Source organism: Staurois parvus, unplaced genomic scaffold (assembly GCF_062004578.1).
Source record: "Staurois parvus isolate SC_StPar_1 unplaced genomic scaffold, SC_StPar_1.0 ptg000470l, whole genome shotgun sequence".
Taxonomy (NCBI): domain Eukaryota; kingdom Metazoa; phylum Chordata; class Amphibia; order Anura; family Ranidae; genus Staurois; species Staurois parvus.
Genome location: NW_028318266.1, coordinates 3,910,633 through 3,925,279, shown reverse-complemented (window position 1 = coordinate 3,925,279; position 14,647 = coordinate 3,910,633). Strand labels below are relative to the sequence as shown.

At 44.6% G+C, this 14,647-nt stretch overlaps 1 protein-coding gene across 1 annotated transcript; it reads right to left on the bottom strand.

Moving 5' to 3' along the window:
- Positions 1 to 13,253: 13,253 nt before the first annotated feature.
- LOC149452586 (olfactory receptor 5P55-like) lies at positions 13,254 to 14,216 on the bottom strand. Its single transcript, XM_089689272.1, has one exon. It carries the CDS (start codon positions 14,202 to 14,204, stop codon positions 13,254 to 13,256), a length of 951 nt encoding a protein of 316 aa, XP_089545398.1. The 5' UTR covers positions 14,205 to 14,216.
- Between the last annotated feature and the right edge of the window lie 431 nt (positions 14,217 to 14,647).

Below are 14,647 nucleotides of genomic sequence, written 5' to 3'. Positions count from 1 at the left end.
CTATGTCAAAAAATGGAACACACCAGCAGTGTGTGAGGAGACCTGAAAGTGGCACATGGCAGAGTGTGGCGATGGAGACAGCAGCAATGGGAGGCCGTAAAGGGACCCATGAGAGACTCTGGACTTCGCAGCAGCATGAGGAGGCGCTATAGGGGCCCATGGCAGATTAGGGGCCTGGCAGCAGCTATGGGAGGCCCGTAATCTGCCAGCACCCTATGACAAAAAATGGAACACAGCAGCAGTGTGTGAGGAGACCTGAAAGTGGCACATGGCATGAGACACTGTGGACCTGGCAGCAGCATGAGGAGGTGGTACAGGGGCCCATGGCAGATTAGGGGCCTGGCAGCAGCTATGGGAGGCCCGTAATCTGCCAGCACCCTATGTCAAAAAATGGAACACACCAGCAGTGTGTGAGGAGACCTGAAAGTGGCACATGGCAGAGTGTGGCGATGGAGACAGCAGCAATGGGAGGCCGTACAGGGACCCATGAGAGACTCTGGACTTCGCAGCAGCATGAGGAGGCGGTATAGGGGCCCATGGCAGATTAGGGGCCTGGCAGCAGCTATGGGAGGCCCGTAATCTGCCAGCACCCTATGACAAAAAATGGAACACACCAGCAATGTGTGAGGAGACCTGAAAGTGGCACATGGCATGAGACACTGTGGACCTGGCAGCAGCATGAGGAGGCGGTACAGGGGCCCATGGCAGATTAGGGGCCTGGCAGCAGCTATGGGAGGCCCGTAATCTGCCAGCACCCTATGACAAAAAATGGAACACACCAGCAGTGTGAGGAGACCTGAAAGTGGCACATGGCAGAGTGTGGCGATGGAGACAGCAGCAATGGGAGGCCGTACAGGGACCCATGAGACACTCTGGACCTGGCAGCAGCATGAGGAGGCGCTATAGGGGCCCATGGCAGATTAGGGGCCTGGCAGCAGCTATGGGAGGCCCGGATTCTGCCAGCACCCTATGTCAAAAAAATTGAACACACCAGCAGTGTGAGGAGACCTGAAAGTGGCACATGGCAGAGTGTGGCGATGGAGACAGCAGCAATGGGAGGCCGTACAGGGACCCATGAGAGACTCTGGACTTTGCAGCAGCATGAGGAGGCGGTATAGGGGCCCATGGCAGATTAGGGGCCTGGCAGCAGCTATGGGAGGCCCGTAATCTGCCAGCACCCTATGACAAAAAATGGAACACACCAGCAGTGTGTGAGGAGACCTGAAAGTGGCACATGGCATGAGACACTGTGGACCTGGCAGCAGCATGAGGAGGCGGTATAGGGGCCCATGGCAGATTAGGGGCCTGGCAGCAGCTATGGGAGGCCCGTAATCTGCCAGCACCCTATGTCAAAAAATGGAACACACCAGCAGTGTGTGAGGAGACCTGAAAGTGGCACATGGCAGAGTGTGGCGATGGAGACAGCAGCAATGGGAGGCCGTACAGGGACCCATGAGAGACTCTGGACTTCGCAGCAGCATGAGGAGGCGCTATAGGGGCCCATGGCAGATTAGGGGCCTGGCAGCAGCTATGGGAGGCCCGTAATATGCCAGCACCCTATGACAAAAAATGGAACACACCAGCAGTGTGTGAGGTGACCTGAAAGTGGCACATGGCATGAGACACTGTGTACCTGGCAGCAGCATGAGGAGGCGGTACAGGGGCCCATGGCAGATTAGGGGCCTGGCAGCAGCTATGGGAGGCCCGTAATTTGCCAGCACCCTATGTCAAAAAATGGAACACACCAGCAGTGTGTGAGGAGACCTGAAAGTGGCACATGGCATGAGACACTGTGGACCTGGCAGCAGCATGAGGAGGCGGTACAGGGGCCCATGGCAGATTAGGGGCCTGGCAGCAGCTATGGGAGGCCCGTAATCTGCCAGCACCCTATGTCAAAAAATGGAACACACCAGCAGTGTGTGAGGAGACCTGAAAGTAGCACATGGCAGAGTGTGGCGATGGAGACAGCAGCAATGGGAGGCCGTACAGGGACCCATGAGAGACTCTGGACTTCGCAGCAGCATGAGGAGGTGGTATAGGGGCCCATGGCAGATTAGAGGCCTGGCAGCAGCTATGGGAGGCCCGTAATCTGCCAGCACCCTATGACAAAAAATGGAACACACCAGCAATGTGTGAGGAGACCTGAAAGTGGCACATGGCATGAGACACTGTGGACCTGGCAGCAGCATGAGGAGGCGGTACAGGGGCCCATGGCAGATTAGGGGCCTGGCAGCAGCTATGGGATGCCCGTAATCTGCCAGCACCCTATGACAAAAAATGGAACACACCAGCAGTGTGAGGAGACCTGAAAGTGGTACATGGCAGAGTGTGGCGATGGAGACAGCAGCAATGGGAGGCCGTACAGGGACCCATGAGACACTGTGGACCTGGCAGCAGCATGAGGAGGCGGTACAGGGGCCCATGGCAGATTAGGGGCCTGGCAGCAGCTATGGGAGGCCCGTAATCTGCCAGCACCCTATGTCAAAAAATGGAACACACCAGCAGTGTGTGAGGAGACCTGAAAGTGGCACATGGCAGAGTGTGGCGATGGAGACAGCAGCAATGGGAGGCCGTACAGGGACCCATGAGAGACTCTGGACTTCGCAGCAGCATGAGGAGGCGGTATAGGGGCCCATGGCAGATTAGGGGCCTGGCAGCAGCTATGGGAGGCCCATAATCTGCCAGCACCCTATGACAAAAAATGGAACACACCAGCAGTGTGAGGAGACCTGAAAGTGGCACATGGCATGAGACACTGTGGACCTGGCAGCAGCATGAGGAGGCGGTACAGGGGCCCATGGCAGATTAGGGGCCTGGCAGCAGCTATGGGAGGCCCGTAATCTGCTAGCACCCTATGACAAAAAATGGAACACACCAGCAGTTTGTGAGGAGAACTGAAAGTGGCACATGGCAGAGTGTGGCGATGGAGACAACCCACCGACTGTTTTGCTCGCTGCCAAGCTGCCACCCTCTTCTCCTGATGATGCGGAAGCAATAGCCTGATGACGACGAGGCTGCCAAGTGCGATCAGCCTCATCATCATCAATTAGGATCTCCGCCTCACTACTAGCCCCCTCGGCTGCGTGTGGGTCAGGAGACAGACCTGTCTCTAGACCAGCTACCGAGCCACTCTCCTCGCCACTACTTCTTCGCCTGGCTGCTGAAGAGGCGGATGTCTCCCCCCGTTCCCGACCGCCCTCTGTTAGCTCTTCCTCACTGTATTGGATGACACCGGGAGCACTGGCCTCTGGCTGCGAATAGTGCTGCCTCGACCCCTTCCTCTGCTGCCACGTCTGCTCGCTCCTAAAACATTGCCTCCTCTGCCACTCCTCTGCATGTTGTCTGACATACTCTTTAATTCAACGATTCTGTGTCCCTGAGTAACAATTCTGTGTCTGTCCCTGAATAACAATTCTGTGTCCCTGAGTAACATTTCTGTGGCCCTAAGTAACAGTTCTGTGGCCCTCAGTAACAATTCTGTGTCCCTCAGTAACAATTCTGTGTCCCTCAGTAACAATTCTGTGTCCCTCAGTAACAATTCTGTGTCTGTCCCTGAGTAACAATTCTGTGTCTGTCCCTGAGTAACAATTCTATGTCCCTGAGTAACAATTCTGTGTCCCTCAGTAACAATTCTGTGTCCCTCAGTAACAATTCTGTGTCCCTCAGTAACAATTCTGTGTCCCTGAGTAACAATTCTGTGTCTGTCCCTGAGTAACAATTCTGTGTCTGTCCCTGAGTAACAATTCTGTGTCTGTCCCTGAGTAACAATTCTGTGTCCCTAAGTAACGTTTCTGTTGCCCTAAGTAACGTTTCTGTTGCCCTAAGTAACGTTTCTGTGGCCCTAAGTAACGATTCTGTGGCCCTCAGTAACAATTCTGTGTCTGTCCCTGAGTAACAATTCTGTGTCTGTCCCTGAGTAACAATTCTGTGTCTGTCCCTGAGTAACAATTTGGTGTCCCTGAGTAACGTTTCTGTGGCCCTAAGTAACAGTTCTGTGGCCCTCAGTAACAATTCTGTGTCCCTCAGTAACAATTCTGTGTCTGTCCCTGAGTAACAATTCTGTGTCTGTCCCTGAGTAACAATTCTGTGTCCCTCAGTAACAATTCTGTGTCCCTCAGTAACAATTCTGTGTCCCTGAGTAACAATTCTGTGTCTGTCCCTGAGTAAGAATTCTGTGTCTGTCCCTGATTAACAATTCTGTGTCCCTGAGTAATGTTTCAATGGCCCTAAGTAACAATTCTGTGTCTCTCAGTAACAATTCTGTGTCCCTCAGTAACATTTCTGTGTCCCTCAGTAACAATTCTGTGTCTGTCCCTGAGTAACAATTCTGTGTCTGTCCCTGAGTAACAATTCTGTGTCCCTCAGTAACAATTCTGTGTCCCTCAGTAACAATTCTGTGTCCCTGAGTAACAATTCTGTGTCCCTGAGTAACAATTTTGTGTCTGTCCCTGAGTAACAATTCTGTGTCCCTAAGTAACGTTTCTGTTGCCCTAAGTAACGTTTCTGTGGCCCTAAGTAACGTTTCTGTGGCCCTAAGTAACGATTCTGTGGCCCTCAGTAACAATTCTGTGTCCCTCAGTAACAATTCTGTGTCCCTGAGTAACAATTTTGTGTCTGTCCCTGAGTAACAATTCTGTGTCTGTCCCTGATTAACAATTCTGTGTCCCTTACTATTGTTTCTGTGGCCCTAAGTAACAGTTCTGTGGCCCTCAGTAACAATTCTGTGTCCCTCAGTAACAATTCTGTGTCCCTCAGTAACAATTCTGTGTCTGTCCCTGAGTAACAATTCTGTGTCTGTCCCTGAGTAACAATTCTGTGGCCCTAAGTAACGTTTCTGTTGCCCTAAGTAACGATTCTGTGGCCCTAAGTAACGTTTCTGTGGCCCTCAGTAACAAATCTGTGTCCCTCAGTAACAATTCTGTGTCTGTCCCTAAGTAACGGTTCTGTGGCCCTAAGTAACGGTTCTGTGGCCCTCAGTAACAATTCTGTGTCCCTCAATAACAATTCTGTGTCTGTCCCTAAGTAACAATTCTGTGGCCCTAAGTAACGTTTCTGTGGCACTAAGTAACATTTCTGTGGCCCTCAGTAACAATTCTGTGTCCCTCAGTAACAATTCTGTGTCTGTCCCTGAGTAACAATTCTGTGTCCCTGAGTAACGTTTCTGTGGCCCTAAGTAACAGTTCTGTGGCCCTCAGTAACAATTCTGTGTCCCTCAGTAACAATTCTGTGTCTGTCCCTGAGTAACAATTCTGTGTCTGTCCCTGAGTAACAATTCTGTGTCCCTCAGTAAGAATTCTGTGTCCCTCAGTAACAATTCTGTGTCCCTCAGTAACAATTCTGTGTCCCTCAGTAACAATTCTGTGTCCCTCAGTAACAATTCTGTGTCTGTCCCTGAGTAAGAATTCTGTGTCTGTCCCTGATTAACAATTCTGTGTCCCTGAGTAACATTTCTGTGGCCCTAAGTAACAATTCTGTGTCCCTCAGTAACAATTCTGTGTCCCTGAGTAACAATTCTGTGTCTGTCCCTGAGTAACAATTCTGTGTCCCTGAGTAACAATTCTGTGTCCCTCAGTAACAATTATGTGTCCCTGAGTAACAATTCTGTGTCCCTGAGTAACAATTCTGTGTCTGTCCCTGAGTAACAATTCTGTGTCTGTCCCTGAGTAACAATTCTGTGTCCCTAAGTAACGTTTCTGTTGCCCTAAGTAACGTTTCTGTGGCCCTAAGTAACGTTTCTGTGGCCCTAAGTAACGATTCTGTGGTTCTCAGTAGCAATTATGTGTCCCTCAGTAACAATTCTGTGTCCCTGAGTAACAATTCTGTGTCTGTCCCTGAGTAACAATTCTGTGTCTGTCCCTGATTAACAATTCTGTGTCCCTGAGTAATGTTTCTGTGGCCCTAAGTAACAGTTCTGTGGCCCTCAGTAACAATTCTGTGTCCCTCAGTAACAATTCTGTGTCCCTCAGTAACAATTCTGTGTCTGTCCCTGAGTAACAATTCTGTGTCTGTCCCTGAGTAACAATTCTGTGTCCCTGAGTAACGTTTCTGTGTCCCTAAGTAACAGTTCTGTGGCCCTCAGTAACAATTCTGTGTCCCTCAGTAACAAATCTGTGTCTGTCCCTGAGTAACAATTCTGTGTCTGTCCCTGAGTAACAATTCTGTGTCCATGAGTAACGTTTCTGTGGCCCTAAGTAACAGTTCTGTTGCCCTCAGTAACAATTCTGTGTCCCTCAGTAACAATTCTGTGTCTGTCCCTGAGTAACAATTCTGTGTCTGTCCCTAAGTAACAATTCTGTGTCCCTCAGTAACAATTCTCTGTCCCTCAGTAACAATTCAGTGTCCCTCAGTAACAATTCTGTGTCCCTCAGTAACAATTCTGTGTCCCTGAGTAACAATTCTGTGTCCCTCATTAACAATTCTGTGTCCCTCAGTAACAATTCTGTGTCCCTGAGTAACAATTCTGTGTCTGTCCCTGAGTAAGAATTCTGTGTCTGTCCCTGAGTAACAATTCTGTGTCTGTCCCTGAGTAACAATTCTGTGTCCCTGAGTAACGTTTCTGTGGCCCTAAGTAACAGTTCTGTGGCCCTCAGTAACAATTCTGTGTCCCTCAGTAACAATTCTGTGTCTGTCCCTGAGTAACAATTCTGTGTCTGTCCCTGAGTAACAATTCTGTGTCCATGAGTAACGTTTCTGTGGCCCTAAGTAACAGTTCTGTGGCCCTCAGTAACAATTCTGTGTCCCTCAGTAACAATTCTGTGTCTGTCCCTGAGTAACAATTCTGTGTCTGTCCCTGAGTAACAATTCAGTGTCCCTCAGTAACAATTCTGTGTCCCTCAGTAACAATTCTGTGTCCCTGAGTAACAATTCTGTGTCCCTCAGTAACAATTCTGTGTCCCTGAGTAACAATTCTGTGTCTGTCCCTGAGTAAGAATTCTGTGTCTGTCCCTGAGTAACAATTCTGTGGCCCTAAGTAACGTTTATGTGGCCCTAAGTAACGATTCTGTGGCCCTAAGTAATGTTTCTGTTGCCCTCAGTAACAAATCTGTGTCCCTCAGTAACAATTCTGTGTCTGTCCCTAAGTAATGTTTCTGTGGCCCTAAGTAACGGTTCTGTGGCCCTAAGTAACGGTTCTGTGGCCCTCAGTAACAATTCTGTGTCCCTCAATAACAATTCTGTGTCTGTCCCTAAGTAACAATTCTGTGGCCCTAAGTAACGTTTCTGTGGCCCTAAGTAACGGTTCTGTGGCCCTCAGTAACAATTCTGTGTCCCTCAATAACAATTCTGTGTCTGTCCCTAAGTAACAATTCTGTGGCCCTAAGTAACGATTCTGTGGCCCTCAGTAACAAATCTGTGTCCCTCAGTAACAATTCTGTGTCTGTCCCTAAGTAACAATTCTGTGGCCCTAAGTAACGTTTCTGTGGCCCTAAGTAACGGTTCTGTGGCCCTCAGTAACAATTCTGTGTCCCTCAATAACAATTCTGTGTCTGTCCCTAAGTAACAATTCTGTGGCCCTAAGTAACGTTTCTGTGGCCCTAAGTAACGATTCTGTGGCCCTCAGTAACAAATCTGTGTCCCTCACTAACAATTCTGTGTCTGTGCCTAAGTAACAATTCTGTGGCCCTAAGTAACGATTCTGTGGCCCTAAGTAACATTTCTGTGGCCCTAAGTAACGATTCTGTGGCCCTCAGTAACAAATCTGTGTCCCTCAGTAACAATTCTGTGTCTGTCCCTAAGTAACAATTCTGTGGCCCTAACTAACGATTCTGTGGCCCTCAGTAACAAATCTGTGTCCCTCAGTAACAATTCTGTGTCTGTCCCTAAGTAACAATTCTGTTTCCCTAAGTAACGTTTCTATGGCCCTAAGTAACGATTCTGTGGCCCTCAGTAACAATTCTGTATCCCTCAGTAACAATTCTGTCTGTCCCTGAGTAACAATTCTGTGGCCCTAACTAACGATTCTGTGGCCCTAAGTAAACGTTTCTGTGGCCCTAAGTAACGATTCTGTGGCCCTAAGTAAACGTTTCTGTGGCCCTAAGTAACGATTCTTTGGCCCTAACTAACGTTTCTCTGTCCCTAAGTAACGTTTCTCTGTCCCTAACTCTCTCCCTGAATACAGCCAGGTCTGCCTCTGTTGAATGACTGGAGGCAAATGGAGAATTCTAAAATGGCCGCTATTTATAGCTCGACCATTACACTGTGCTGGCTGGCTTTCTGCTGATTGGCTAATGCGATCACACGTCATGAATGAATGCATTATGGGTCAGCGCGCCTTGTCTGCGCGCCTTCCCAGACATCCCCGCTCCGTCGCCGCACATGTCGCCGCCATTTTAGGAAAAATTTTGATTCGCGCATCCGAAGTCTGCTTATTTTCGGATTCGACGCGAATCGAAATTTTCCTAATATTCGAAACGAATTCCACTTCGCCTACTTCGATTCGCTCATCTCTAGACATCATAATTAGGGGACATAAGCTTTGGATTTTTGGGGAGGATAAAAATTAGAAGATGGATAGAGACAGGAGAATATCACATCACGAGACAAGACAGGAGACAAGGGACAACAGAAGGACACAGACACATGACACTGACACCATAGAGTCCATATTGGTAACTATAACTTTTATTTTTTTTCAGCTAAATTGTTTTTTGCTTATCATATGTACTCTCCAGCGCTTCAGGAAATGGACAACCAAAGGGAAGCCAATTGGACCAGGACAGAGATAACCAAAAGAAGATGCTTCAGGGGTGCAGCCCTCCTCAGACGGGGAGATCAGCCACCAGATAAAGAATAAACAGGTGGTGCACACACCTCCTCCGTCATCAGATCCAACAACGTCTCCTCTCTACTTCCTAATTCATGGAATGTCCTGTCTATACCTGACATCACTTCCTGTCTGAACCTGACATCACTTCCTGTCCAGACACTCCTGCTAGTAGAGAGGAGACGTGGGATCTGGTGATGGAGGAGGCTGGTCAGCTGCTCTGAGGAAAGGGACTCGTCCCCGAAACTCGTCAGCCATTTGACGCACTGACAGTTAGAACATCTTGCTTGTCGTTGTGGCCATCTTCTTAATGCAAAAGTTTTTTATCCATGCTTCATCTGTGAGTATGTTTTTGTCTTTTATGCCTTTGAATAATCCTTGGATAATGCACTAGGTGTGTGCGCCACCTGTTTATTCTTTATCTGGTATTTGCTTATATCTCTAGCTAAACTGTTTAGTCTGATAGCGGTTATGGTTAGCACATGAGTTGATGTGAAGTCATTTTAACTGCAGTATAAATTAATTTCAATGCAATTCTCTGTGGGAAAGATTTTATTTGAAATATCCCCAAAGCTAATTTTAGCTTTTAGTCAATGGTTTAGCTGGGTATATCAATTCATCAATTCATACCCAGGTATACGTTGAGCTTTGAATGTCTGTTTGTAGAGAGATCATGCGGTCAATTTGCATAGCTGTTGTCACATGTTGCTGAGTTACTGATAGTTTCCTACACTGCATTTCTAGACAGCTGATTCCAATTCATTAAAATGTTAAAATAGTTGCTGGTTTGAATTTCTAACCATTATTTTGGATTAGATCATTGTACTGCTATTTTGATTAGTTTATTATTTATCATCACCTATTAGATTTCATTACCATTTTACACTGATTTCTATTTGTTAATAAATATATATCTTTGTACATTATTGCTTTTTATTTCATCTTTAAATGAGCAGAAATAAAGAATTCAGTTTATCATTTATGAAAATTAGTAGGGAATCTCCCTAATTCCAGTTCCTTGCCTGTTTTCATAAATTATATACTGATTATTTTCTCAAAGTTAAAGTTCTGACACCACTTCTCTCTCCAACCACCTGACCCATAGAGACTTTCACCACTTTAACCCTTCTTTTCTTCACTCTGCTACTGACCACTTTTATGACAGTAAATCTCACACCTGTTCTGCCCCAATCTAGCCACTTCTGTCTACAATAGATCCCTGTCCTCTGCCCTGGATGCACTCACCTCTCTCACTACATGCAGAATCAGGCCCTGACCCCCACAATCCTGGCAAACATACAACACCAAAAGTCTCAAAAAACGCAGCTGCACTACTGAGCACCTTTGGAGTAAGACTAAGCCTCAGAAAGATTCAAACATTATAAAACTGCTCTCCAAAAATACATTTCTTTCCTCCACACTGCCAAGCAGAACTACTTTATCTCTCTCATTAACACCTTCTCATCCAGTCCCTGTCAACTCTTCTCTACCTTTAACTCTCTACTTCGTCCTCTACTGCCTCCACCCACTAACTCACGCACTGCCCAGGAGATCACCAATCACTTCAAAAATAAGATTGATACAATTTGTGATGAAATCTCCACTCTACAGATAACTCCCCCACTTAACACCCAGTGTCCATAGGTACACTCAGCACTTCCCTTAACTTCAACCCTGCTACTATAGACAAGGTTGCTAAACTTTTTTCTAGCGGCAACCTAACCACCTGGACCCTTTTCCCTTCCAAATACTGTGGTCACCCTCTGACTCTACCCTACACTCTCTAACTCACATCTTCAATCTCTCCCTCTCTTCAGGTACCTTTCCCAACACTCTAAAACATGCACTAGTCACCCCCATACTTAAAAAGCCTTCCTTGGACCCCACCGATCTTAACAACCTACACCCCATATCCTTTCTCCCCTTTTCCTCCAAACCTCTTGAACAACCACCTCATTGAGAATAACTGTCTTGATCCCCTTCAGTCTGAATTTCACCCTCAACACTCCACAGAAACTGCTCTCCTGAGGCTCACAAACGATTTTCTAACAGCTAAAACCAATGGACACTATTCTGTATTCCTACTTCTGGACCTTTTGGCTGCATTTGATCCAGTTGACCACCCCTCCTGCTTTAATCCCTTGATCTCTGTAACTGTGCTCTTCATTGGTTCTCATCCTACCTATCTCACAGCACCTTCAGTGTCACTTACAATTCTACTTCTTCCTTTCCTCTTCCTTTCTCCCTTGGGGTCCCCAAAGGTTCTGTTCTTGGACCTCTCCTATTCTCCATCTACATCACCTCCCTGGGTCAGCTGAAAGCCTCCTATGACTTTCAGTATCACTTCTACCCTGACGACACCCAAATGTATCTCTCTACAGCTCAGCTCACAACATCAGTCTCCTCACGCATCACTAATCTACTAACAGATAAATCAGCCTTGAAGTCACAACACTTCTTGAAAATCAATCTATCCAAACCCAAGCTCATAATATATCCTCCCCTATTTGCCCCTTCCGCTGACTTTTCTGTCAAACTCAAAGGCTCAACCATCAACCCATCCCCACAATTCTAGGCACTAGGTTTAATCCTGGACTCTGAACTATCCTTGTCAAAGATATCACAAAGCTCCCAATTCACTCCTAGTTATCTCTTGCCTCTACTACTGCAATTCTCTTCTCATTGGCTTACCTTTACATGGGCTATCCCACCTCCAGTCCATCATGAATGCTGCTGATAGGCTCATCCACCAACCCTGTCTGCCAGTCCCTGCATTGGCTGCCACCTGCCCAACAAATTAAATTCAAAATACTAACAACAACTTAGAAAGCCATCCACAACTCAGCCCCCAGCTACATCACTAACCTAGTCTTGAAATACCAATCAAATCTCTTTATTTATTCCTTTGGAGATCTCCTGCTTTCTAGTTCCCTTGTCATCTCTTCCAATGCCTCACTCCAGGACTTCTCCTGAGCCTCTCCCATCCAATGGAATTCCCTACCCCAATCTCCTACTCTGTCCACTTTTAGGTGATCCTTGAACACTTTTCTCTACAGAGAAAAGTGCCTCCACCTAACAACTGTACATGTATTTTTTCATCAGCTCATCTCACAGTTATTACCTTTTGTATCACTTGACCCTAACCTTTTAGATTGTAAGCTGTAATAAGCAGGGTCCTCTGATTCCTGCTGTATTGAATTGTATTGTAACTGTACTGTTTACCCTCACATTGTAAAGCACTGTACAAACTGTTGATGCTATATAAATCCTGTATAATCATAATAATAATAATAATAACAAAGTATACCAATCTTTAAAGTGGTATTGGTCCTATAAAGCCATGTATACATCACAATGATATGTTCTACAGGTACCACAGCCAGTTCTATAGTAACCAGCTGTTAGCCATTAATTGGAAAATTCTAGAAAAATGAATGCCTATAGATATGTTACCACCTTAAACAAGTAAACTATATATGACTATATATTTTCACTGTTAAAAAGTTCAATGGCTGATCGCTTATATACAATAAGTTGCATAAAGGTTGTACAATGAGAGAAAAATAGAAGAAAGACTCCATATCCAGTCTGTTGGCAGATTGCCTTCTGAGTTGTAGAAGTTAAAGGATCAAGAAAGAGCTACAAGCAAATGGAAAAGGTGAATGCTGCCACAGGAACCTCACTATTGCCACAATGCACTTAATTGTCACATGTGGTGTCTTTTCAAATGAAAGTGGCACTTACAGAGAAGCCCCTCGCTTTGGCATGGCTTGACCTGTTTTACCTGCCAATGTACCTGTGTCTTCAGAAAATGCAACTTTAAAAAGAGTTCTAAAGATCTATATACTGCATGTTTTTTATATATTACAAAATATATGAAAATTATTTTTAACATATAAAAAAGTAATTTTAACATATTTTTACATATATTTGTAAATGCATTCCAAAAATGTAGATTTGTATCTTTAAAGACATACAGTATATTTGAAACATATTTTTTTATATATATATATATATATTGAATATGGACAAAATTGTATTTCAAAAATGTAAAATTGTATTTCAAATATATGCAATATATTTGGGAAGAATATTTTTACAATTTTCAAATATTTTTCTTCCATATGGGCACATTAGACGTATTGCATTCTGACAACAGGGAATCTTTCCTGCTGTCAGAGTACACTGGTACAGTGCTGCCTGATAAAGCTGCCGGCACTGATTCATTAGGATAGACCTGACAGGCTGCTTGTAAAGAAGTCAATGGGTAGATCGACTTCTGTAAAACTAGGCTGCCCATACATGGATTGAAATTTGGCTGGTCCCTATTTAACCAGATGAATTTCATTCCGTACATGGTCAGCTTTTGATGCTTCTCTCCTCAGATCCCTCATGCAGAAGAAAGTTCATTAATTTATAGAATTGTCTGGCACTGATAAATAATTCCTCAAACTTGTATAAAAATGTGTATAAAATTACATTTATACACATTTTAATCTTTACTAAAACAAATCCTGGAAAGGTGGTTGATTAATCTTCTAGCAGCTTTTTTCAGATCTTTGTTCCTCAGGCTGTATATAATTGGATTCATCATTGGGGTGACAACAGTGTACAGTAATGATAAGAGCTTATTTAGGGTCTGTGTCTGTCCTCTCCTAGGTGTCAAATAAACACAAACTAGGGTACCATAAAACATGGACACAACAGTCAGGTGGGAGCTGCATGTTGAGAAAACTTTCTGTCTATCAGTAATAGACGGGATTTTTAAAATGGTAACTATAATATAAGAATAGGACACAAAGATGGTGAAAAATGGGAAAATGAGAATAATAGCACCCATAATTGTCATTTCTAAATGAGCAATGGTGGTGTCAGAGCAGGAGAGTTGCATGATTGGATCAAGGTCACAGAAAAAGTGATCAATGACATTGGGACCACAAAATTCTAATTTTGATATGGATAAATTATTAATCAACACTACAAAAATCCCTGAAATCCAGCATAGGATAACCAGCATCCAGCAAACCTGGTAGTTCATTTTCAAGGTATAATGCAATGGTCTACAGATGGCCAAATATCTGTCCCAACTCATCGCTGTCAAAAGAAGACACTCTGAACATCCTGTGATAGCACAGAAAGAAAACTGAGCTAGACAACCAGAAAATGACATTGTTGTCTTGTTTACCAAAACAGTGCTGATCATGTTAGGAAGAATATCAGTTGACAGCATGAGATCCAATGCAGAAAGCTGAGAGAGGAAGAAGTACATGGGGGAATGGAGGGAATTGCTGTAGGACACCAATGTGATGATCAGGAGGTTTCCACATATTGTCACACAATAAAGTATAACGAAAAGAAAAAACACCAAAACTGTAATACTTTGAGGAATCTGAAGTCCTACGAGGTGGATTGTGGTAATTCTGGTCACATTTCTCTGATCCATCAGCTGAAGGAAGAAGATTACAATTTTACAAATCAGCTTTGTCTATTTCAGTAAATGATTTGAGTTCAGCTTTAATTGCATTTGAAATGTTTTATATGAGTTACTTCATGCTGATCATCTTCAAACAAAAGCAAAAATAACATTCCATCGTGATAGTTCAGAGAGAATAAAAGAATTCCCAATGCTATTAGTGAAAAATCAAAATATTATAGAAATATGTGTACTACTGAGAAAGTAAATGATAAAGGCAAAATAGTGCTTCCAATGCTTTAATTTCAAGGTAGCTATGTACTCTTTTCATCGATGATTTAATTTTTTACAATTGTTGAAGAATTATTTTAAAATATACCTATGAAGACAAAGTACCGAGTTACTTACAGTATGTAATAATCAAAAAAAAAATCAATGCCTCCGAAGATGTCTAGTGAATATTAATTGTTTTT

Coding starts and splice junctions, on each gene's coding strand:
- LOC149452586 (XM_089689272.1), bottom strand. CDS start 14,204: ATGGATCAGAGAAATGTGACCAGAATTACCACAATCCACCTCGTAGGA.